Source organism: Chenopodium album, chromosome 20 (assembly GCF_948465745.1).
Source record: "Chenopodium album chromosome 20, dcCheAlbu1.1, whole genome shotgun sequence".
Classification (NCBI taxonomy): Eukaryota; Viridiplantae; Streptophyta; class Magnoliopsida; order Caryophyllales; family Amaranthaceae; genus Chenopodium; species Chenopodium album.
This window is the reverse complement of record NC_137853.1, coordinates 29,192,602-29,216,276: the sequence shown is the minus strand read 5'-3', so window position 1 is coordinate 29,216,276 and position 23,675 is coordinate 29,192,602. Positions and strand designations below refer to the sequence as shown.

Sequence of the window (23,675 nt, the reverse complement as noted above, 5' to 3'; positions counted from 1 at the left end):
GTCGGATACTCGACACTCCGACAAGGCTATTGGATCCTTATTTGAAACCTCAGTTCTCACTGAGGATAATCATAGAAGGAAAAGAAGAATTTGCTTGATTTTTGCTTACAAATGGACTTGAAATAAGCATTTCAACATTAATAAACTATTAAGTTAGCATGAATATGTGTGTGTATTTGTCAGAACTAATCCAAGAAATCTTCTAAAAGCAGTAATAATTTCCATTTTAGCTGTGTCCCTGCACCTGCACCTGTATTTGTTTGTCCTCATGTTAAATTTTACAACGTTGATATATCTGACACTTTTGATGAACTTACACCCTGCATATGTGAGTAACATAGTTTGCGCCTTTGTGGTGATAGGCTAGAAACAGAGTCCTTGTAATTTAAGATCCAGGCCTTCATTGGTTACTGTCTATATTGACTTTTGCTTTTGCCTCTTTGTCTATCTCAGCTCTATTCCAGATCATCAGAACAGCCACTAGTGGTGGGATGGCTTAGAGGTATTTTCAACGTATTGCTGCCAGCGATGTAGGTTTACCTGTTCTAGTGTTAGTTTGGATTCCAGTAAATTATCATTGCTGGTGTCACTGAGAGGTTGTGATATATTACCGTGGAAATGTAATGATATCTTTTATATTATGATGAAGTTACTCTCGGCACTTCTTTAAAATGTTAAATATGTACTCGTAGTCGAATGACTTCTTTATAATATCTTGTGTAGAGTTTGTTTTTACTTAATTCTTTCATTTTGGCTTTTAATTATGATCGGTTACTGCAGTATACAGCTATAAGCGACATAAAATCTTAACGAGTACTTAGTTTATATGTACTCTTAAGATTTTATATGTTAGCTTTCCTGTGGTTTTCAATTGGTAGAAGGTGCACTTTGTTGGCACTCTTGTAATTTCATGGAGTTAATTCTACATTAGCTGTGCCAAATACATCAACCCGCGTAGGATCATTATTATAACCAGGCTGGATTACCAACTAATTTGATGGACATTACCTAAACTCGTTCCATGGTTTAACATTTGACAACTACCAACAACTTAACTTCTATTATCTATATTAAGCTTCTTTATTAGTAGGTTTCGGAGATAACCAATGTGATAAATGGGGACGAAATGTTATTGGATCTTAAACCAGTACTTCGAAAAAAAGAGATAAAGTGGGGGAAATTATGTGGCTACAAGGCTGCTTTCATGAAGCTTATGGTGATTACTATATATACATTCGCTTTTCCTATAACCAACTTTGTCTTGTTAGCAATGTTTAAGAAGAGTTTCATTAAGAAAGCTTGAATACCAAATAAATTGGACCCATAATCACACTTTAATGATTATTATTTATCTAAACTCAACTATAACATCAAAACCATGGTTCAGAGCATATATAGCAACTAACAAGCATTATAAAAAGATCAGTATCTTGAGAATCCTCGTCTTAACCCTTAATTTAAGACATTTAACACCTTCAAAGATTCACCACCATTTATTTGATCCTGATAGCAATCCAATAATACCCAGTAAACATCCTAAGTGAGAAGGAAACATGCCCACAAGTTCGAATTCCTGCACAAATGACAACTACCCTGATCATAGGAAGACTGTATCTCGGTCTAGAAGTCCAAATAAGGTGATTGTTGCTCGTTACCTCACCTTCGTGCAGGAAACAATGGGTAACAATGTTAGGAAGGATGTGAGATAATATGTACATGAGGTTTATACCGCAGGCTGGTTGAACTGGCATGCAGAGGAGGAGAAAGTTGTCTTCTAGGCTAAGGCTTTCGGAAAGAAGTAGGTCGAAGTAGTCCCCATAAGAAAAACTTTCGATTTATTTCTGCTAAAACAAAAGGGTATGAGATATAGGAGAAAACATCATTAAATTTGGATGCTGTAATTGTGGTGAACACAACTGCAAGGAGCAAGGACGAAGCTTACTGCGCGAATCCTCTGGCAAATGTTTTGAGGAAAAAACAAACAACTCCACTCCATCAATTTGAGTTCTCAAGAGCTGCTCATGTATGTCTAGGTACTCCAAAAGGGGAGAGTAACATTGTTCATGTCCAACCGTTGAAGTAATATCATCGAATTTAGAACCTCCATTTGAATTGGACATCGTAGGAGTGAAATAATATAGTCCGATGTCAAGTTCACTTGGAACATCTTCCTCAAAGATATCTACCCAAGAATTTTTTCGAGGCATCATTTCGAATGGAAGTATCTTGGGAAATTGTTTTGACAGCTTGTACACTTTGCTGTGAACTTTACATGGAGGATGTGCTTGAATTTCGTCAAAGATACTAGATGGCAAAAGATCACTCGTGATCTAAAAAGCTCCCCTGTAAAAGTAAACAAATTTGAGCTCAAAACAATGTTTGAAAAGGTTTAAGGCATACCGAGACAAGAAGGGTCCTAGAGCCTAAGTGAAAAGTGAATTTAGATACACAATGCTCCCAAATGACATGCAAATTATATTCAAGAAGCCGAAAGCTAAGTGCAGCTTACTTCCATGTTGGAGACATTGCAGGATGGTTTGGTAGATAGCTATCAAGAACCATTGTAACACTCAGAGAGTCTCTCGCCTTAGAATCAAGTTTCTTTGGCTGAGGTTTTGGATTAACATCGACTCCTGCTCAATCATAATCTAAACTATCAGAAAGCTAAGTTGGAGCATAGGTCAACTTTTCTTTATGTGGTTCTAAAATCAATATCAACAGTTATCATGTTGATTTATTAGATACAACAAGAACAACAACAACAAAGCCTTAGTCCCAAAATGATTAATTAGATATGAAATCAAAATTATTAAGAATCGTGTCTTTTGGTGAAAAGACACCTCTTCTCATGAAAAGTCATGTCTTTAAATTTAGTGAGACATAAATGTTGATGAAAAATCATTTCTGTTTCTTTCTGGACACAATTACGATAATATTTGTTCTTGAATGTTAATTCTATCTCTTTATTTGAACTTTGATTTTAAAACAAGAAAAGCCCAGCTTCAGAGGAAAATCATAGGTAAAATTAAGTTTGGCGGTATAAAAGTATTCAACTGTGATTAGTTGACAGATGAAAGGTAAGCTTTTCAATTTGGTAGATTTGACAAGCTTAGTTATATGATCCTTTTATTGAGCAGGAATACTTGATGCGACTTTATAATAAGCATTTCGTATTTTCGTACCACAAATTCTCCGCTGTAGGTAGAAACCAAATGACCTGAATAATGATAAATATTTTTCTGCAGACATACCTGAACTTCCTGTAGGAAAAGACTGGACTGGCTGAGATGTATGCCCGGACTTTATGTCATCTCTATAAAATATTTCCAAAGACATATACTTAGCAGTTAAGGTTTTTATATGAGATTGTTTCACACATCCATCTGTGACAAAGATTGCAGAGCAAGAAGTAAAACATCAGTCAAGTAACAAAAGCTCGCAATGGTTTTTTATAAGGAAAAGCATTTCTAACTAGGCATATCGCCCATAACTCATCTTACTTCATCAAAATAGATTTCATCTGACCAATTATGTACCTGAACTAACATCTGGCAAACGCAGGCCTAACTGAGCAGGACTTTGGCCCGATTTTATATGGCCTCTATCCACACTAGGCTTGGGAGATTCAGCAAAAGACACACGCTTAGCAGGCAGACTTTCCACCTTATGTCTATGTGCAGGCTCATCTGAAAAAATCTCATAAAAACTGGGTGAGCTCTATGAGCAGTATATGCTGCACCAGTCCAGCTAAAAAGCAATAGTACAAGAACATCTAGGTGAAAGAATCTGAACTTAAAAGCAGATGACTTTATATTATGACACCCCATAAAACTCTAATATAACTCTTATCTTTTTGCAACTTAGAAGGTGCTCCACCTTAAATGGCAGGATCAACATTTCACAAGAAAGGACTAAACCATATAACCTGCACTCAATATTGCACATACACTAGTCTGCATAACTCATTCTCTTCCTAATGCTAGACCAATGTAGAGTTGGTAGATTGTTTTTGTCTTTTTGACATTTTCAAAAAGAGAAGGGTAGACATAGAATAAAATCTAAGTTCAATCAAAGCTACACCTGGAAACATCCATGCAATTATAGGGATTTATGCCATAAAAAAGCAAGAAACATGTCTATCCCACAAAGATTTCCGGCTGGAACATCTATGAGTCAAATAAAAAGTTTTCATAAGCCTTTTTAAACCACAGAATCTAGGATATAACCACAAGCTCAATGCCATTGTGATTAACTCCCCGAAATATTTCTGCAAGCAGCAGAGTAAACCTTCAGAATCTCCAGGAGGGTACATAAACAAACTCATCCGATCGTTAAACACAATGCATCTGTTCCATAAAAATGAAGCCATTCCATATACAACTGACCTAAGGTACCACAGTACAGTTACACGTTTTGAAAGTAGATTTTTTCTAATAGTTGGACAGGTTTGACAGACAACTGAGATTGCCAGGTCAGCTCAATTATGAAACAAGATCTATGTATAGATAAGTTGGTGAGCAAGCAGCAAAAAGGGCATGTCTAGTGAGCTTGTTCTTCCACCAGCTTATATTAAGACTCAAAGATGCTGTACATTGTATTTTGAATTTGCAATGACAGAAAATACCAACAAAACAGACCAGATTATTTCAAAGTAATGGAATTTTCAGAAGAACACAATTTACCAGTTTGTTAAACATACAGAAAGAAAGAAAAAATGTTTCAGAAAAAAGCGAATTAAAAATAATAGCGATTAAAAAGCTATTAACAAAAAATCCTAACAGAAAGAAACTTTAGGGCCAAATCTTTAGTCATTGAAACGGCATCAAAGTAATTGATCCAATATAAGCTAACTTGGCATATAGCTCTCATGAACTGTACCACAAAATTAATACAAGTGCTAGTTAAAAATACTCTTTCTCCCGGCTTCTAAATCAACCATTTGCTCCAATAAGTACAGTCATATTACCTTAAAACACTTCCCCCCTCCCCCTATCATGAGAGGGGTTTATTGGAGTCATTTAAGGTTATGAGCAATTCACGTGATCATTTCCGTCTTGCCAAGTGATTCAGAGTAACATATTGAAGATCAAAGCGCAAACATTTCCAATTCTCTATATTGAAAAAAACTTTGATGCCTAAAGGATCAAGTATTCGGAAATTTTCCATCCACATATTGCCCAAAATCAAACATTCAAACCACTCCTTACTCTCCCAACATAGAAAAGTACAGGCACAAATATTTTTCAAGCAATATTGCAGAATGGAAGTAAAAAGGGTCTGATACCAGTAGGTAACAAATTTGTATTCTTTAAATAGCTAGGCATGCTCCAGTCATTCAGTGGCTCCTTGCTCCCGGATGGCCCTAATTTAATCCTGAATTTCGGAGTAGGAGAGGATGACGTAATAGCCTCCATCTTCGAAACAGTAGGCTTATTCCCTGAGGGCCTATGTGCAATATGTTTTTTTCTTGGTGAAGACAAGTTGCTTGTAGTTGCTCCATACTTTAGCACCTTTGCTTCCTCGGGTGGTAAATAGTGCACCTTTGAATTTTGAGGAGGTTTCTTAATTGTTATCCTTCTTGTACCACTAAGTTGTTTGGTTGGAGCTGCAGAATACATTAGTCATTGCTAGAAAATCTTCAAAAGTGTATATGTATGTTTCCAGAAGTTTAAAAAAACACCTTTTATTGACGAATGATTGGAGGAGTTGCATTCTTCACAAACCCATTTATCTCTGTCATCATCATACAATACTCTCATGCAGTACCTGGGATATAGAACAAACGGCGCTGTCAAAATACTAAATATTTCTTAAAAGTTAAGAGCTGTTCATTCAACAGAATATCAACTGGCCTTAAAAGAAGCTTAAATTATTATTCAAAGGATACAATGCACAATTTTTTTACCACAAAATCATTTTTGATATTCATGAGAATGCAAGAAGCATAGTATGAAGGTCATCAACAAATTGCTCATACATGTCCAGGAGGATGAAAGGATTGTGATACAGAAACCTAGTCTTTCTAGTTTCTAGCTCTATCAACAAATATGATGAGAAATTTTGAGTACGATTTTCAATGCTACATGGATGTAATTGATGTGGTCAAGTGGAAACGATGAAAATTATTAAATACGAAGCAGCACATAACAATCTTAAGGATGTGAAATTCTCCAGCTCTGAAGACAACATACCTTACAATCCTAAATCCCTAAGAAAGTAACTTCAGCAATAAATTTAAAATTTCATCCTCTTTTAGCAGTAGAATCCTATATGCTACCAGCAGAGACATAATGTAGCTAAATTCCACAAAGTGTAGAGCTGCAGTCAAAGGTGAGCTATAATAAAAGTTTGTTACAAAACTAATGATTTCATACAAGAACAAGCCTCAAAATAATGTTGTTACATAACTAACTATATAATTTCTATCTGAAACCTCCTTTGTATCCAGAATTACCTGAAACCTACTTTATCATATAGAGTTTCCAAAAGTTACAACTAATAAATTGTTTTCCATTGACTAATTTTGTTGCTAATTCACCATTTAGAACAACGATTCATCCCACTTAAATGGAGCATCAACCTCTTGTGTAGCTCATATGGTTGCTAGATTAACGGTATGTTTGGATTGAAGGAAATGGAGGGAAAGGAAGGAAAGGGAAATGGAGAGATGGAGTATCTTTCATATGGATAACATATGAGGTAGGAAGGGAATCGGAGGGGAGCGAAATGGAGGGATTAAAGACTATTCTGTTCACCTTATTTCCACTTATTTCAAATAAGTGGAAATAAGTTCAGATAAGTTGTGATAAGGGTTAATCAGGGCTACTCAACTTTAATTTATAACTAAAATTAGTTCAGATAAGTAAAAATCAGGTGAATATAACGCACCCTAAATTATAGGTTAATGATCCTCCAACAATATAGAGATTTGGAAGGAAAACTCGTCATTCTTTCCTCCCTCCCCTCCTCTTCTCCAAGGTGTGATGAGCTTGGCTGAGATTGATGTTACAAAATTTGGTTTCTCTATAAATATACAATATGCTCTCTGAGCACTTTATTTATTATTTTTTCTTTTCTGCAATAATGAGAACTTTAGAAGGAATAAGATAAGAGTAATGTACACATGTTCGCGAGTCACTTTGCATTTGGAGCAAATGATGCTGTAATCTACCCTGCCAATATCCCCACATATTTCACATAGTTTATCCTGCACATGAAATTAAGCACGCTGAACATTAATAAGTAACTGGTGGTAATTGAGTGATCATAGATATTCTACCCAAAAAAATAAATTTAAAAAAAAAAAAAAATTATGTGTACAATTACCCGTTTTTTTAGCTCTCTTCCAAAAAAAACTACCCGTTTTTAAGAAATTTGTTAATAACTACTCATTTTTTTGTAAAAGTTTGTGAACCACTATCCACAAACGGATTCCGTCCAATTTCACCGTTTATGGGACCCACAATTTCGTTTCCCCACCCTGATTAACCCCCTTCCCACCCTAATTAACCCTCTTCCCAACCTAAACCCTAAATGAAACCCTATATGATACTCCTTGGTTTATTGGCTATATTTGAGGGAAATAATAAAAGGGGAAGAAGAGGTACTTGGGAAGGGGGTTAATTAGGTTGGGAAGGACGTTAATGTGGCCTCCACAAATGGTAAAATTACACCGAATTCGTTTGTAGGCAATGTTCACAAACTTTTGCAAAAAATGAATAGTTGTTAACAATGGAGAGCTATTGATATATATGGATGGCAATAAAAAACTAGCCGTTTAAAAAGGGAAGAAAAAATTTCTTAAAAACGGATAGTGTTCACAAAAGAACCAAAAAACGGGTAGTTGTACACACAATTTCATAATAATAATGCTAAAAATTCAACCCAAATAAAGTATTTTATTTTCTAAACAATACGTAGTATTATTTTTAGGGTTACTAGTTAAAAAAATGAGTAAAGTTAATATTTTATGTCACTAATTGTTACAATTTTGGCTATCATTTAAGTTAAATATGTTAGCTTTACTATAGATTATATGGTGCATTAGGTTTTTCAAATTATAAGTAACTAATTAGTTTTTCCATTAACTCTCTTTAATCTCTGTGTGTTCCTAGCAAATATTAAAATGCACAAAATCATATACAACTCAACGTGGCAATCCTAACCCAAACCCGATGACTCGACTCGAATGACCCGACCCATAACTCAAATTTGACCCGAAAACATCAACTCATAAATTACCTGAAACTCAAAAATGATCCGACCCAACCCATACCTGATCCGTAAATGGAGTTGACTCATTCTTGACCCGATACTTGAAATTGACTCGAAGTGTTTGACCCGAACAAACCCAATACCTGAAATTGACCCGAACACGTACAGACCCGATACCCGAAATGTCCCGAATTAAATTACCTTATATTTGATATAAAAATGTCTTGATTTTAACCCGACCTGAATATGACCCGAACATACTTGACCTGAAAATGGTTTGACCCGAACATACATGTCTTTGAATATACAAGTGTTTAAATGTGTGCACAAATCGTTTCCAAAAAAAAAATGTGTGCACAAATAAATGGTCACTACTAGAAAACACCTTATTTCCGACGGATTCCTTCCGACGGACCTTAATTTCCGTCGGAAAGTTTGAAATTTACGACGGACATGTGTGCCTCGTAATATTTCGTCGGAAAATAGATCTTCCGACGGAAAATCTCTCGCAAATTTTCCGACGGAATTAAATTTCCTCGGAAAAATTAAATTGCGACGGAATTTTCCGTCGAAAATTGGTTTCCGACGGAAATTTCCGTCGCAATTTAAATTTTCCGAGGAAATTTAATTCCGTCGGAAAATATTTAACACAAAGCAGAACAGAAGAGAAGAGAGAGAAAGAAAGGGGAAGAGAAGAGAGAGAAAGAAAGGGGAAGAGAAGGGAGAAAGAGAAGACCGTCGCGCCACCGCCGTACTTTCTCCCGTTCATCCGCCGTCGGTGGGCACCTCAGGTAAGTGCCTTACTTGTTTTTTTTTTTATTTTCGAAGAACCCTAAGGTTCCTAACCCTAACTATGTCCAGCCACCGCATGAGGCGCCAAAATTTCTCCCCTTCATCCACCGTCGGTGCGCACCTCAGGTAAGTGCCGCACTTTGTTTTTTTTTTTTTTTTTTTTTTTTTTTTTAATTTTCGAAGAACCTAACCCTAACTATGTCCAGCCATTGCCACCGACCCCTGAGGTTTCTCTGCCACCGCCACCACCCCTTTCCCTCCTGCCGACGGTAAGTGAATTGTGGTTTTTATTATTTTTTTTTTTAAACACTAACCCTTACCTGTTTTGGGTTGACATGCGCCACCTTTGGGTTGACAGGCGACCACAACCACCACCACAACCTCCGGTCACTGTGCGTAGGTGGTAAGTTTTGTGGTTGTTTTCTGTTATTTTTTTTTGTTTTTTTTATTTTTTTATTTTGTAAAACACTTTAATTAATTGAATCTCACATTACACACTCTAAATTATATGTCAATTAAATTTATTTGTTATAAGTGTGGATTTTTTTGGTGTAATTGTCAATAAAAAGGGTAGATCTAGAGTTTAATGACATTATAAAACTTAAAATTGTTAGTTTAGTTGATGAATGACATGTTAGTGAAATATACAAATTTAATTGTATATAGAAATATGTTAGTTTAGTTTATTTGGTTAAAAATAGGCATTAGTTTTGTTTATTTTTTAAAAAAAATATTAACTTAGTTAAATCAAGTTTAATTATACATGTTAATTTATAATGTTAACATTTTTGTTAGTTTAGTTTAGTTTATTTTAATTATGTATGTTAGGTTATTTGGTTAAAAATAGGCATTAGTTTTGTTTATTATGAAAAAAAATGTTAACTTAGTTAAATTAAGTTTGATATATGTTAATTTATAATGTTAACATTTTTTGTTAGTTAAGTTTACTTTGGAAAAAATAATATGTTAGTTTAGTAAATAGCTTGTTTAATTATGTATGTTAGTTTATTTGGTTTATAATAAGCATTAGTTTAGTTTACTTTGATAAAAAAATATTAATTGCCATTTAGTTTATTTTAGTTAATTAAACGAGAATAACATATTATTTGCATTCCCATGGCACTTTGATGGGTAATGAATATTCAACACATTTTGTGACTAATGTGATTATACATTTGCGTGAGTTGTGTAGAAGTTGTAATCATGAAACGAACTGAACGAAGCTGGATGTATGAAAGGAAAGTTGGACAATCTGTTAATCCGGCCTTTGTGAAAGGGGTAGATGAATTCCTTAAATACGTGGAAGATCATCCCGAAAGTAGCAACCCTAATGAAGTTAGGTGTCCATGTTTTAAATGTAAGAACAAAAAGCTTTGGGACACGGAAACAGTTAAACTTCATTTGTACCGGAACGGTTTTGTTCCTAATTACTATGAGTGGATGTGTCATGGGGAAGGGTTTCCAGAAGTTCCTGAACGAGAGGTAAATGAATATCGTGAAATGGTCTTCGATGCTTTTGGTCATAAGGAAGATGAAGACCGAGGGCATTCGGAAGAGGCGAGTGTTTCTGCAGAGGAGGAGCCTAATGCACAAGCTAAGCATTTTCTGGATTTGTTGAAGAATTCCGAACAACCATTATACGAAGGGAGTTCAATGTCTGTGTTAGAGATGGCTGCTAGAATTACTAGTCTTAAGTGTGAGTATAATTTGCACCACAGATGTGTTGACGGGTTTGCTTCTTTGGTGAATGAAGCGATTCCCGACAACAACCATATGGCAGACACATTCTATGAGGTGAAAAAGATTGTGAAGGGGTTGGAGTTGCCTCATGAAAAGATTCATGCATGCCCGAAAGGATGTATGCTGTTTTGGAAGGATGATGTGCTGTTAACCACATGTAGGGTGTGTGGTAGCGATCGATACAAGAAGACTTCTAAAGGTAGCTTAGTGCCTCTGAATGTTCTATTTTATTTCCCGATCACACTCAGGTTGCAAAGGCTCTATGCAACCAAGAAAGTTTCGGAGGAAATGACATGGCATTCGAACAATCCTCGGGTTCAAGGCACGATGGCGCACCCTAGTGATACTGAAGCTTGGAAACATCTTGATAGTTGCTTTCCAGATTTTGCCAATGAGCCTCGTAATGTTCGACTTGGCTTGTGTACAGATGGTTTTGCTCCTCATGGTAAGTTTGGGGGACAGTATTCTTGTTGGCCTGTCATTTTGACCCCTTATAACTTGCCTCCCTCGATGTGTATGAAAAGGCAATTCATGTTCCTTTCGTTGCTCGTTCCCGGTCCGAAAAACCCTAAGGGAAACTTGGATGTGTATATGCAACCGCTGGTAGAAGAGTTGAAACAATTTTGGGAAGTTGGGGCAAACACATATGACATTTCGAGGAAACAAAATTTCACACTTCGAGCAGCCATCCTTTGGACCATTAGTGACTTCCCGGCTTATGGCATGTTGTCTGGTTGGACTACAGCTGGTAAGAAGGCTTGTCCTTATTGCATGGAGAAAAGCAAAGCATTTTGGCTTGACCATGGAGGAAAAGTTTCCTGGTTTGATTGTCATCGCCAATTCCTTCCAGTAGATCACCCTTTTCGAAAGAGTAAAACTGCATTTTGTAAAAACAAAGTCGAGAAAGGTTCACCACCACATATCATGTCTGGAGAGGAACTGTGGGAATGTGTTAAAGACCTTCCAAGGGCAGTAGATGGGCCGGAAGCACTGAAACTTCTCAAAAAAGCCAAAAAAGGGTGGTTCAAGCAAAGCACGCTCTGGGACCTTCCTTATTGGAAGCATTTGCTCGTCCGTCACAACTTAGATGTCATGCACATTGAAAAAAACTTATTTGATCAGTTAATTCACACTATCATGGATGTCAAAAAGCATACATGTGACACGCCATCTGCCCGAAATGACATTGCCAAATACTGTAAACGGCCACAACTCCATCTTCAGGAGAAAAGTGTTGTGTGAGTGGGTTAAACAGTTGCGGTTTCCTGATGGATACGCCTCTAATTTGAGCAGATGCGTAGATTTGTAAGCATGTAAGCTTCATGGAATGAAGAGCCACGACTGTCATGTGTTCATGGTGAGGTTGTTGCCCACAAGGTGAGCTTAGAGTTCAGGGCATTTTAAATTTCAGAGAATGTATTTTAAAAGCAAAATCACAAATCCCAAATTCTTTCAAAAAAACAAAAAATGAAAGTAATCAATAGGCAAAAAACCCACTTCAATCACGTATAACATCACATAAAGCACTACAAATATGTTACACACAAAAATAAATGTAAGAAATTGCTACATTTAGCCAGTAATTATGCAAATTAAAAAATGACATGTAAGAAATTGCTACATTTACTTAATTTAGGAGAAAATATACCAGAATTAAAAAATTAAAAAAATTCATACCCGATTTTACTATATTAATAAAATTCTTATCAATTTAATTAAATTTCATTTTTTAACAAATACATTAATAAATTATGAATTTCACATACAAATATAAAGAACTCTACCAAAATCCAAATAAATAAAATAGATAAATACTAGACATGATAAAATGAGTAAAATATATAAAAGGGAATTCTAAATAAATTGTTTTACCGTAATTTGATTGTGTGGGTCATCCATTTTCGTTGATCTCTTCAAAAACTGATGAATAATTATCAATTTTTCATGGAATAGAGATTTGCTTACTGTTTAATGAAGGTGACAGGATGAAGACAAACAAAGAGAAAGAGAAGCAAAAGAATGGAGATGGGAATAAAATTTGGTGAGCAGTTGGTCTTTGATTGGTAGATACTAGGTGGGGTAGTGTGGTACGAGTACGACTAGTTGGAAATTGTAACCAAAGTGAAGATTGCAAATGATTTTTCCGTACTAGGAATTGAACCATAACTATTGATTGGTTTACTAATGGTTTATTTATTATTTATTATTTTTTTTATTTTATTTTTTTTAAGACTGACGGTTTACTAATGGTTTTATTTTCATTATTCTCTTCACTTGAGGCTTGTCCCCTCTCGTTCACCAAAAAAATAAAAAAATAAAAATAAATAAAAATAAATAAATTCCTTACCTTATTTTTACTAGATTGAAATTATTTTTATTAAATTTAAATTATTTTTATCAAAATTAAAAATTATTTTAACTAATGATCTATTATATTTGTTCTTTAAAGTTACTAAATTTCCCGTCAAAAAAAAAGTTACTAAATTTTAATGATTAAAATTTATTTTTAATGAGCTAAAATAATTTATACTTTTTTATTTTATTAAGTAAAGAGAACATAACCTAGGGTCCTGTTCACTTCACCTTTTAAAAAATAATTTTAGTTTGGTAAAATTAATTTCAATAAGCAAAAATTATTTTGATTTCGTAAAAATAAGTCTAGTTCAGTAAAAGTAATTTCAGTTTAGTAAAAATCAATAACTTTAAAAAAGAAATAAAAAAGAGAATCAGTAAAAATAATTTCAGTTCAGTAAAAATAATTTCGTTTCAATAAAAATAATTTTTTGTGAATAGTTTGACTTTGACCCAAATAATATCCAACATGGCACTTAAATACATTTTTGGTGCCTAAAGTATCACATCATCCTATTCGATTTAATGGTAACTTTTAACCTTACTATATATGGTAGCTAGCTAACCCGCACGTTACACATGCGCCGTACTAGCCATACCTAGAATTTTATTCGATTTGACCTTACATGAGAAATTTAGTTATTGGTAGCATAATGAGAAAAAATATATACACGAAAATATTTAGGCGTATACATGTCGACACACTATTATTAAGAGTTATAAATAAAAGGTAATTATCATTAATGAGGGTAAATAAGTAAATAAATGTTTTATTAGAGGTTATAATTGTCTAAACACTATTCATTAAAAAAAACACTAGTACATATTAATAAGGGTATATATGTAATAATAATACACATTTTGAAAGGTGTAAATGACATAACACTATTCATAAGAGTAATCTTACACTTTTCATAGGGTAGGGATTTATCCTAATTATGATTTGTTATCATTTATTTATATCATAAGTGATGCGGGAGCAATAGACCAATATGGGTATTCTTGAAAATTCATGGAATTTTAAGAAAACCTACACTATCTATTAGTTTTTATTAATTATTAGGATTTTAATTTTGCCTACGGGTTTTTACCTTTCACTTGAAAGGATTTTTCCTATTTTTAGGCTTTAAGAGTTTTAGCCATTAGGATATTTATTTATTTAATTTATTTATGTTGGGATAGATTTTGTAGTTGGTTAAAATATGATTAGTAGACATATTAGGATTAGGATTCTTAATATTTTATCTTATTTTAGGATAAAATTATTAGTTTTCTATCTTATCATTGTACGATTTGTCACCCGATAAATATGGGTGTATATCAATAATAGTTTAAGAATGAGAGAGGTTTGTTCTAGGAATTAATCCTTGAGCGAGCGTTGCTTGTTTGATTGTTAATCAAAAACATCACTTGTTGCGACTTGTGATCATCTTCTAGTTGCGACTAGGAAGAGACCCTCTATTCCTGCGAGAATTAGAGTACTATCCTTTTAAATTTCGTGTAATTTCTTTAGTCCTTATTAAAATATGAAGATCCAATGTTATTATACCTTACGAGCCTTGTGAGAGTCTTGAGAGATCCACATCAATAAGAAAGGTACTCCGTAATTTTATAAGGATAAATTTATATAGCACAATGTTGTTAGTATTTTTTACAAAGATAATATTGATTGTGAACCCCATTATTTTTGTTGTGACCATTAAAAGTTTTTTTTTTTTTTTTTTTTTTTTTTGGGGGGGGGGGGGTAAGGAGAAGGGTCCTACCAGGTCGAAATCTCTCACAGGACCTTCCGGCTCGGGTTAGGGGGCTAAGCTAAGGACTTTAGAAGTGAAGTGGAAGCGTAAGTGCTTCTAGTGGGCTTTAATCTCATATTCTCTTGGTCGTGAGATGCAAATAATTCCACTAAGCTAAGCGAAAAGATCGATTTATTATTTAATATCAATTCATATAATTTCAAAGAAAAGATAAGTTTAGATGAATTGTATAACAAATAAAATAAAGTACATTTAATAATTTAAATTAATTAAATTCAGACAAAATTTTGGGTGTCAAGGAGGTGGTGAAGCATGAGACATACCTTGTGTTTACCGACCCTGATCGGGAAATCATAAAAGGTCATTTTTTCAGTGTTGAAGGATAGGAGGGTGTAGGGAATATTTCAAGCATCATGATCCCAAACTTGAACCCCACTGTGATCATACACTAAAGTATGGTGGCGTTCCAAAGGGAAAGAAAAGAGAGCAAAAGAGTCGCCAGCAAGTTTTAGGAACTTGTAAACCCAAAAGACAATCCAAAAGGACCATCAACTACTCCATAAGGTCTTGAACCAAACAGGGTCCGGGGATGAGGGTACGAATCCAATCTACAAAAGAAAGGACCCGCCCTATAAAATAGGCCTCTACTTTGTTCTGCTCGTATTCATGCGCGCTTTTCGAATAACATACAAACATTATATTGAACCTAACCTGTTTAATCTATGTTGGTTGAAATTTAATGCACAAATAAAACTATTATTGGCGATCACTTGAGTTAAAATCACATTAGCCTAAACCAAAATTATTAATAATCTTATTAAGCGTGATTTCAAGTACAAATTTCCTTTAACAATCATAAAAGGTGTAATCAAGCAACAACAATATATAATCAAGCAACATAATAATAAATCAATAACAATAATGATGATAATAGCATGATAAGGCATAATAAAGCTTAATAATAATAACAAGATCCTAGGCATGATACTAACAAGATTAATAACAAATCCTAGCATGTCACTAAACAATAAAGATCAAAGCTTTAAACCTAACATGGTACTAACATGCTAACATGATATTAGAAAAGATTAAAAGCACCCTAAACATGATACTAGAAAGCATAAAACAATAATAAGCATGCTTTCTACATTGTTAATAAAATAGGGAGTAAGCTAATCTACTTACTTTTAAGCCTCGTACCTCTTTCTAATAACAAAATACACAAGTTAGTAAACTTCAGTGAAAATAATAAAGAATAATTAAAGAATTAAATTAGAATCAAATTAAATAAATTTTTGACTGGTTTTGGACCAAACCCTCAGAAATTATAAAACCTTGCACGTCTAGGGCGAAGGCAACTTCGAACTTGGCTAAGAGACTCTAAGTCTTGTGAATGCGGAATATTGTATTTGAAAGGTTGGTTTAGAAAGAGAGAGAGAAAGAATAAGCTATATTGCTTAGAGAGAGAATAGAGAGAATTGATGAGAGTTGATTGTTGATAGAGAGAATTGATTGTTGATGATGAGAGTTGATGAAAGTTGATGAATAAAAACAGAGGTTCGGACCCTATTTATAAGAAAACAGGTTGGAAAATCATAGAATTTGATAAGGAATAAAACTCCACTCTGTCGCTAATCAAACCGACCTTGTCGCGAGAAATTTATCCTGTCGCCAGGTGACAAGGTCTGTCGCGAGGCGACAAACCTGTCGTTTGGCGACAGAAACAGTTTTTGCGGATTTTGTTTTTATCATATCTTTTGATCCAGAAGTCCAAATAAGTCATATAATATGTCGTTGGAAAGCTATTGAAGTCTAATTTCTAATGCAATTAGAATCAGATTAAAATCTTTTGTAGATAAAAAGATATGGACGAAATAGTAGGACGGTGTCAGTTTTGGATAGAGTTTCGTATTTCTTTCATATCTTTTTCGTTATAGCTCTCATTTATTATTATAATATATCATTGGAAAGATAATTTAAAGATCTATCCAACCATATAAAATTTGGATAAAAAATATGAGACACGAAAATAATATCTGACTGTCTTTTAACATGTTTAAATCCGAATAGAATTAGGAAAGTTTTAAAAAAGGAAAGTTTATATTCAAATCAAATTCCATGATCTTATCTTTTCAAAAAAGGATAATTAAGATATTTTAGAAACTTATAGAAGATTCTAATCAATCCTAATTAGTTTAGGAATAGGATTAAACCTTTGGACCCTCCTCATGATCATTGGGTCGTAGGTAAAATCCGGTTTGGGCCTAGTTTAGTATTTTGGCCATAACTTCCTCATTATTCATCGGAATTGGGCTTATAATATATCGTTGGAAAGGTCTTTTAAAGCCCCATCCAACTAGACCATTATTGGACCCTTATCATGGACCAAACTAAACTAGATTGGACGTTTTCATAAAATAGAGTGGGTTTTCGAAAACAGAAAGAAGGATTTTAATAAAAACTAACCGCAACACAAGACTTTTCCACACTTTCACCTCATTCGATTATGGTTCGACGCAAAAGGTATTCATCACTGGGTTTGGTTTTGGGGAGACACAAATGGGTGTCTACAGAGGGGTTATGGAAGAAATTGAATGGGTGGAAGGAAAGACTCCTATCTTAGGCGGGAAAATAATTTCTGATGAAAAAAAAAAACCATTGCACAAGCAATCCCTACGTATATAATGAGTGTATCCGTATCCCAGATGGTTTTATTGATGAACTTGATGCTCTTATTGCTAGATTTTGGTGGGGATCGACAAGTACTAGTAGGAAAATGCATTGTCATAATTGGTATTCGATGTGTATGCCAAAGTCCATGGGTGGGATGGGTTTTAGGGATCTCAAGTGTTTCAAAACCAAGCACTTCTAGCAAAACAATCATGGAGATTGCACAAGGATACAAGCTCTCTGCTACATTCTGTCTTATTTGAAGGTTAGGTTTTACGAAAATGATGATATTTAATTTGGATGCTAGAAGAGGGTATGATCCGAGCTATACATGGCGAAACATTTGGGGGACGAAGTCTTTTCTTTTGGATGGACTTAAATGGAGAGTAGGCAATGGTACGAGCATAAGGATTTGGGATGAGGCATGGTTGTCAGGTGAAAGTTAGTTTATTGTTCCTACACCTAATTTAAATGCTGACCCTAAACTTATGGTTTAAGATATTCTTGATTATGAGCAGGGGGGCTGGAACGAAGAGGTGGTGAGGAGCACTTTTGTGGTGTAGGAGTGCAACTTAATTTTTGACAAACCTATTTCACCACACTGGTGTGAAGATAGACGTTACTGGTGGCCTACAAAAAATGGTTGCTTAGAGGATATTGGCTTGCTAGGCTTGGAGGGGTACGCTCGTGGGCAATGCTATAAGGTGTTCATGAAGAGGGTATCTGGAAACTGGTGTGGGATATTGAGGGGCCTCCTAAGCTCTGTCACTTCAGCTTGACAGCATGCAGGGGCAGCCTTGCTGTCAAGGAAAGACCGCATTACACGCATATTGCGATTGACATTTTGTGCCAAGGGTGTGGAGTTGTTGAGACTGTGATACATGCACTTTTTGAGTGCACTGATGCTGCTAAAATTTGGTCTCTGAGCAAATACAATGACTTACTTTGAGACGACGCTCCTACTCTATCTTTTAATAATTACTTATATTGGATTGCATCATATTGATAGGAAAGAGTTTAGTCACTTTTGTATGCTTATATGGGATGTGTGGTTCTACAGGAATGCTAAGACCCATCAAGAACCATGTGGATGATTCTGTACATGTTGCTGCAGGCTATGCAAAGATGTTGTGAGATTATTTGGAGTATGTTGGACACATCTTTAAGCCACTAACAGCTGCTTGTGGGATGGGGAGTGAACGTTGGAATCCTCCCGCGGCTGAGAACATCAAAGTAAATTCTGATGCACATATAGCAGCAGGAAGATGGGTTGGTTTAGGTGTGGTTTTGAGGGACAATGCTGCCAAACAGGATTGTTGCTGCTGCAACGAAGAGTATACAGGCCAGGTGGGTGGAAATGGCTGAAGTTGCTATTGCAAAGTTCGGGGTTCAAGTGGCTAGGCAGTTGGGCTATATGCACATAAAGTTGGAGTGTGATGCATATTTAGTGCCTCGAAAGATCTTCCAAGATGCAGTGAGCTATTCTCCTTTGATGCTCTTTTACAAGGATATTAAGAGAATGAAAGATAGCTTTTTGTTTTTTTAGTTGTAATCATATTTGTCGAACGGGTAATACTCTTGCACATCTAGTGGCAAGATATAGTACTAGTGAGTAGACTTTTTATGACTACTTGGCTAGACAATTTCACCCAAAGTTTCAAAACTCTAGTGAAACTTGATTTAATTTAATATAATACTCGTAGCCCAACTAACGTTTTCCTCGAAGAAAAGAAAAAAAAGATCCTTATTCGAGATTTTCCTTAATTACTTGTGTGGCAAGTTTGACCACATAATAATATTCAGCATCACTTCAATTAAACGCGTTCCCCTTTTCCGTTTTGTATTAGTCTTCTAAGTCCTACGTAGTACTTCGTATAAATCATTATCATCCAAAAATCCAAATAGTTCACTCAATTTCAAAATTATCAAAATTCAAAATCCAATCTCAAATTCAATTTGAATCTCCTCTCTCTTTCTAGAATGGATGCCTTGGATTCCGTCATCGACCCCCTCAGAGAATTCTCCAGGGATAGCATCCGCCTTGTTAAACGATGCCACAAGCCCAATAGCAAAGGTACAATTCCAACCAATTTAACCTTAAATTAGGGTTCTTTAATCTCAAAGTTTTGTTCATAAATTTCGTTTAATTATTGTTTTTAGTGAGAGAATGTGAGAATATTTGCCGTGCCTTCTCATTCATTAACCAAGAGTATATATACAAAATACACTAGGGTTAGGGCTAAGGCTATATTAGTAAAATACAAACTAAATATATACATGATTATATACATAATCTAACACACCCCCGCAGTCGAAACGGGAGGACCGCGGACGCTGAGACTGTCCCGAAAATCATCAAATAAAACCTTAGGCAGACTTTTAGTGAAAATGTCTGCAATCTGATAACGGGATGGCACATGTAGAACACGAACTTCGCCTCGTTGAACCTTCTCACGAACGAAGTGTATGTCCATCTCAATATGTTTAGTGCGCTGATTTTGTACCGGATTACTAGAAAGGTAAATGGCACTAACATTGTCACAATAAACCAAGGTTGCTTTAGAAATAGGCAATCGAAGCTCAAGCAACAAATTACGAACCCAGCAGGATTCAGAAACAACATTTGCAACGCCTCTATACTCTGCTTCAGCACTAGACTTGGACAAAGTAGGTTGACGTTTGGAAGACCAAGAGATCAGATTATCACCAAGAAACACACAGTACCCTGATGTTGATCGACGAGTGTCCGGACACCCACCCCAATCGGCATCCGTGTAGGAGAGGAGAGAAGAAACCGATGACTTATAAAGATGTAAACCATACTCAGCCGTGCCCTGGATGTAACGAAGGATGCGTTTCAACGCATTCATGTGCTCCACACGAGGATCGTGCATAAACAAACAAACCTGTTGCACCGCATAAGATATATCTGGTCTAGTAAAAGTCAAGTACTGTAAAGCACCACATAGACGACGATATCCCGTGGGATCATCATACGGGTCACCAGAATCGGCACTGAGTTTACCTTTAGAATCAACCGGTGTAGAGGAGGGTTTGCAGTTAGCCATGCCTGCTTTCTGAATAATTTCCTGAGCATATTTCTTTTGAGACAAAAATAGGTAACTTTTGCCCCGGGAGACAGCAATTCCCAAAAAATAACTCAACTTACCCAGATCTTTCATTGCAAATTCAGAGCTGAGTTGTGAAATCACACGAGACGAAGAGACTCTGAAGAAGCAGTAAGAACAATATCATCAACATAAAGAAGAATGTATGCAGTTTCATTACCATGGCGATAAATGAACAGTGAGTTGTCGGATTTGCTATTGGTGAAACCAATAGTAGTAAGGAAGTCGGAAAATCGCTGATACCAAGCCCGTGGAGCCTGTTTCAAACCATAAAGAGTCCGACGCAGAAGACACACATGATCAGGACGAGAAGGATCCTTGAACCCCAAAGGTTGATGCATGTACACTGTTTCATTGAGATTACCATGTAAGAAGGCATTCTTCACATCTAGTTGATGAATAGGCCATGACTTTGATAATGCAATGCTGAGAACCACCCGAATAGTTGTCAGTTTAACCACCGGACTAAAAGTTTCATCACAATAAATGCCCTCCCTCTGAGTTTTACCATCACCAACCAAACGAGCTTTATGTCTCTCAAAAGAGCCATCAGAATTCGTTTTATGCCGAAAAATCCACAAAGAGCGAATAACATTCACATTTTTCGGTCGGGGAACTAAGTCCCAAGTACCATTATCAATAAGAGCATCATATTCTTCCTGCATAGCAATTTTCCAATTATGGTCACGAAGGGCAAGAACCGGGTTCTTTGGAATTGGTGAGATGGAGGTAGAAGTATGAAGAGATTTGTCATGGTACTTTGGATTTGGCTTGAATATTCCATGACTACTACGAGTAGCCATGGAACGAGGAGGTGGACCGACAGTATGGGAAGGAATAGAGTGAGAAATAGGCTGCCCGACCTCATTAGGAGAGTCACCACCCTCACCATTGTCCGCGTTTAACCCGGCGGGGCTAGCAGGAGGTGGCGTTAAACCACGCTGCTGAACAATGGGGGGAGGGACTCGCACTTGCGGGGGCGGGGAGAGAAGCTGGGGCTGCGAAGAAGAGGGAGGAGCAGAGGGGGGAGAAGGGGGCAGGTTGCTTCGCAGCCTTGTTGCGGTTCCAGCAGCAGCACCGCACCCTGCCTGCGGAGCAAGGGATGCGTGTGCTGTGGCTGCAGACCCAGCGCCCGAGTGAATCCCATCGGGCTGGGCAGAAGTAGGGGCTGGCTGGTGCAGTTCCGAGCCAGCGCCCGATGGCTCAAGACGAGGGGAGAGAGAGCTTGAGATATGGTGCCTCAACACGGGGTTATCTAGGATAAAGGAAGGAGCATCTAGAAATTCGTATGTGTGAGGACTAGGAGTATGAACCTTAGCAAATGGAAAGACCGTTTCATCAAACCATACATGTTTGGCTATAATTATTTTCTGATTCGAAATATCAAAGTATTTGTAACCCCTATGATTGGAAGGATATCCAAGAAAGACACAAGGAGTAGACCGCGATTGAAGTTTGTGAATTTTGGAGGAAGGAAGAAGAGGGTAACACAAACAACCGAACACTCTTAGGTGAGAATAATCGGGATGCCTTTGATAAAGAATTTGAGTGGGCGATTTATAGTCAAGTAACTTTGTAGGTAAGATATTGTGAAGGTATGTGGCCATTTCTAAGGCATGATGCCAAAAAGAGGGTGGCGTAGAAGCATGACAAAGGAGCGTACGAACAATGTTATTTATCGTTTTGATTTTACGTTCCGATTTGCCATTTTGGGGTGATGTATATGGACAAGACAATCGAAAAACCATTCCATGTTTTTGACAAAAATCCTTAAAGGTGAGCGGAAGAGAGCGCGGGTTTTGGATTGAGAAACCTAGACTCGTGATACCATGAGAGAATGTGAGAATATTTGCCGTGCCTTCTCATTCATTAACCAAGAGTATATATACAAAATACACTAGGGTTAGGGCTAAGGCTATATTAGTAAAATACAAACTAAATATATACATGATTATATACATAATCTAACATTTAGAGTTCTCCAAGGTTGCGGTGCGTACTGCGGTTGGGTTCGTTGTGATGGGTTTTGTTGGGTTTTTCGTGAAGCTTATCTTCATCCCTATTAACAATATCATCGTTGGCTCTGTTTAGGCATATTGTATTTTCGATCAGAATTATTGCATGTTTCTGATTATGAAATTATATAGTATTTTTGTAATTTAGGCGTTATTCTTATAAATTTTGCTGTTAAATGAAAATTCTGTTTTTCATGCTAATTATTTAGTTGTAAATTATGTATCGACTGTTTTCGTCTGTTAATTTTGCCAATTGTTGAATTTCCTGATTTTTGTTTCAATTGATTTCATCTGTTAGTATTTGTCCGGATTTAGTTATTGTATTAGTAGTTCATATTATACCTTTAATGTGACTTACGGAGCAGAAGTTTTAATACCAAATAAAAGAAGATTGCGAGTATTTGACGTTCTAGTGAATCTTCTGGTTCTCATAAGGTACTAATTTAATCGATTATGCATGTTCTAATGCTAATTGAATGAGTTGATTTTGGTTGTGAATTTGCAAATTAGAAAGAACTATGGTTGTTTTCTATTTTTATTTAATCAACAAATTTAGCTTTAATGGCTTGTAAACCACTATGTAATCACTATGGGCCTGTTCTCAATGACTGAATTGAACTGAACTGAATATTTGATAAGAGAAGGAAATTAGAAGTTGAACTGAACTGAGCTGAATTAAACTGAACTGAAATGAAAATAAACGTATGAGAACAGGCCCTATCAAATCTTCATTACTCCCTCCGTGTTTTTTTAAGTGATACATTTTCCATTTCCGGCCGTGTTTTTTTAAGTGATACATTTCCTTTTTTGGCAAAACAATACATTAAAATATTATATCTCTCTCCTCTCATGGTCCCCACCCAAACCCACTACTATTTTTTTTATTATATCTTTCCTCTCACATATATTACTTTTCAATAAACTATTGACCCCACTATCTTTCTTTAACAATTTTTTTAATACTCCACTACCCCACTTACCTCTTATTTTATTTAAGTCAATTAAATTGC

At 35.8% G+C, this 23,675-nt stretch overlaps 2 protein-coding genes across 2 annotated transcripts; one reads left to right on the top strand and one right to left on the bottom strand.

Annotated features, from left to right (window-relative positions):
• Window positions 1–1,948: 1,948 nt before the first annotated feature.
• Window positions 1,949–6,784, bottom strand: LOC145598995 (uncharacterized). Its single transcript, XM_081655408.1, has 7 exons — window positions 6,455–6,784; window positions 5,681–5,766; window positions 5,285–5,605; window positions 3,537–3,686; window positions 3,252–3,383; window positions 2,510–2,633; window positions 1,949–2,343 (listed from the first exon to the last, which is right to left on the bottom strand). The coding sequence occupies exons 2-7, from the start codon at window positions 5,757–5,759 to the stop codon at window positions 2,331–2,333; spliced, it is 819 nt and encodes a 272-aa protein (XP_081511534.1). The 5' UTR covers window positions 5,760–5,766; window positions 6,455–6,784; the 3' UTR covers window positions 1,949–2,330.
• A 12,678-nt stretch (window positions 6,785–19,462) lies between these two features.
• Window positions 19,463–22,741, top strand: LOC145599303 (protein transport protein Sec61 subunit gamma-1). The gene is made up of 2 exons (XM_081655698.1): window positions 19,463–19,596; window positions 22,626–22,741. Exons 1-2 carry the CDS (start codon window positions 19,503–19,505, stop codon window positions 22,739–22,741), a joined length of 210 nt encoding a protein of 69 aa, XP_081511824.1. The 5' UTR covers window positions 19,463–19,502.
• The last annotated feature ends 934 nt before the right edge of the window (window positions 22,742–23,675 follow it).

Bases quoted from the DNA above. Each gene is read 5' to 3' on its own strand.
- LOC145598995 (XM_081655408.1), bottom strand. From the start codon at position 5,759: ATGAGAGTATTGTATGATGATGACAGAGATAAATGGGTTTGTGAAGAA. The intron at 3,384-3,536 runs GTACATAATTGG...TCTTTGTCACAG, and splicing joins TTTGCCAGATGTTAGTTCAG to ATGGATGTGTGAAACAATCT. The intron at 2,634-3,251 runs GTATGTCTGCAG...ATGATTGAGCAG, and splicing joins TTTTCCTACAGGAAGTTCAG to GAGTCGATGTTAATCCAAAA.
- LOC145599303 (XM_081655698.1), top strand. From the start codon at position 19,503: ATGGATGCCTTGGATTCCGTCATCGACCCCCTCAGAGAATTCTCCAGG. The intron at 19,597-22,625 runs GTACAATTCCAA...TCTAACATTTAG, and splicing joins CCACAAGCCCAATAGCAAAG to AGTTCTCCAAGGTTGCGGTG.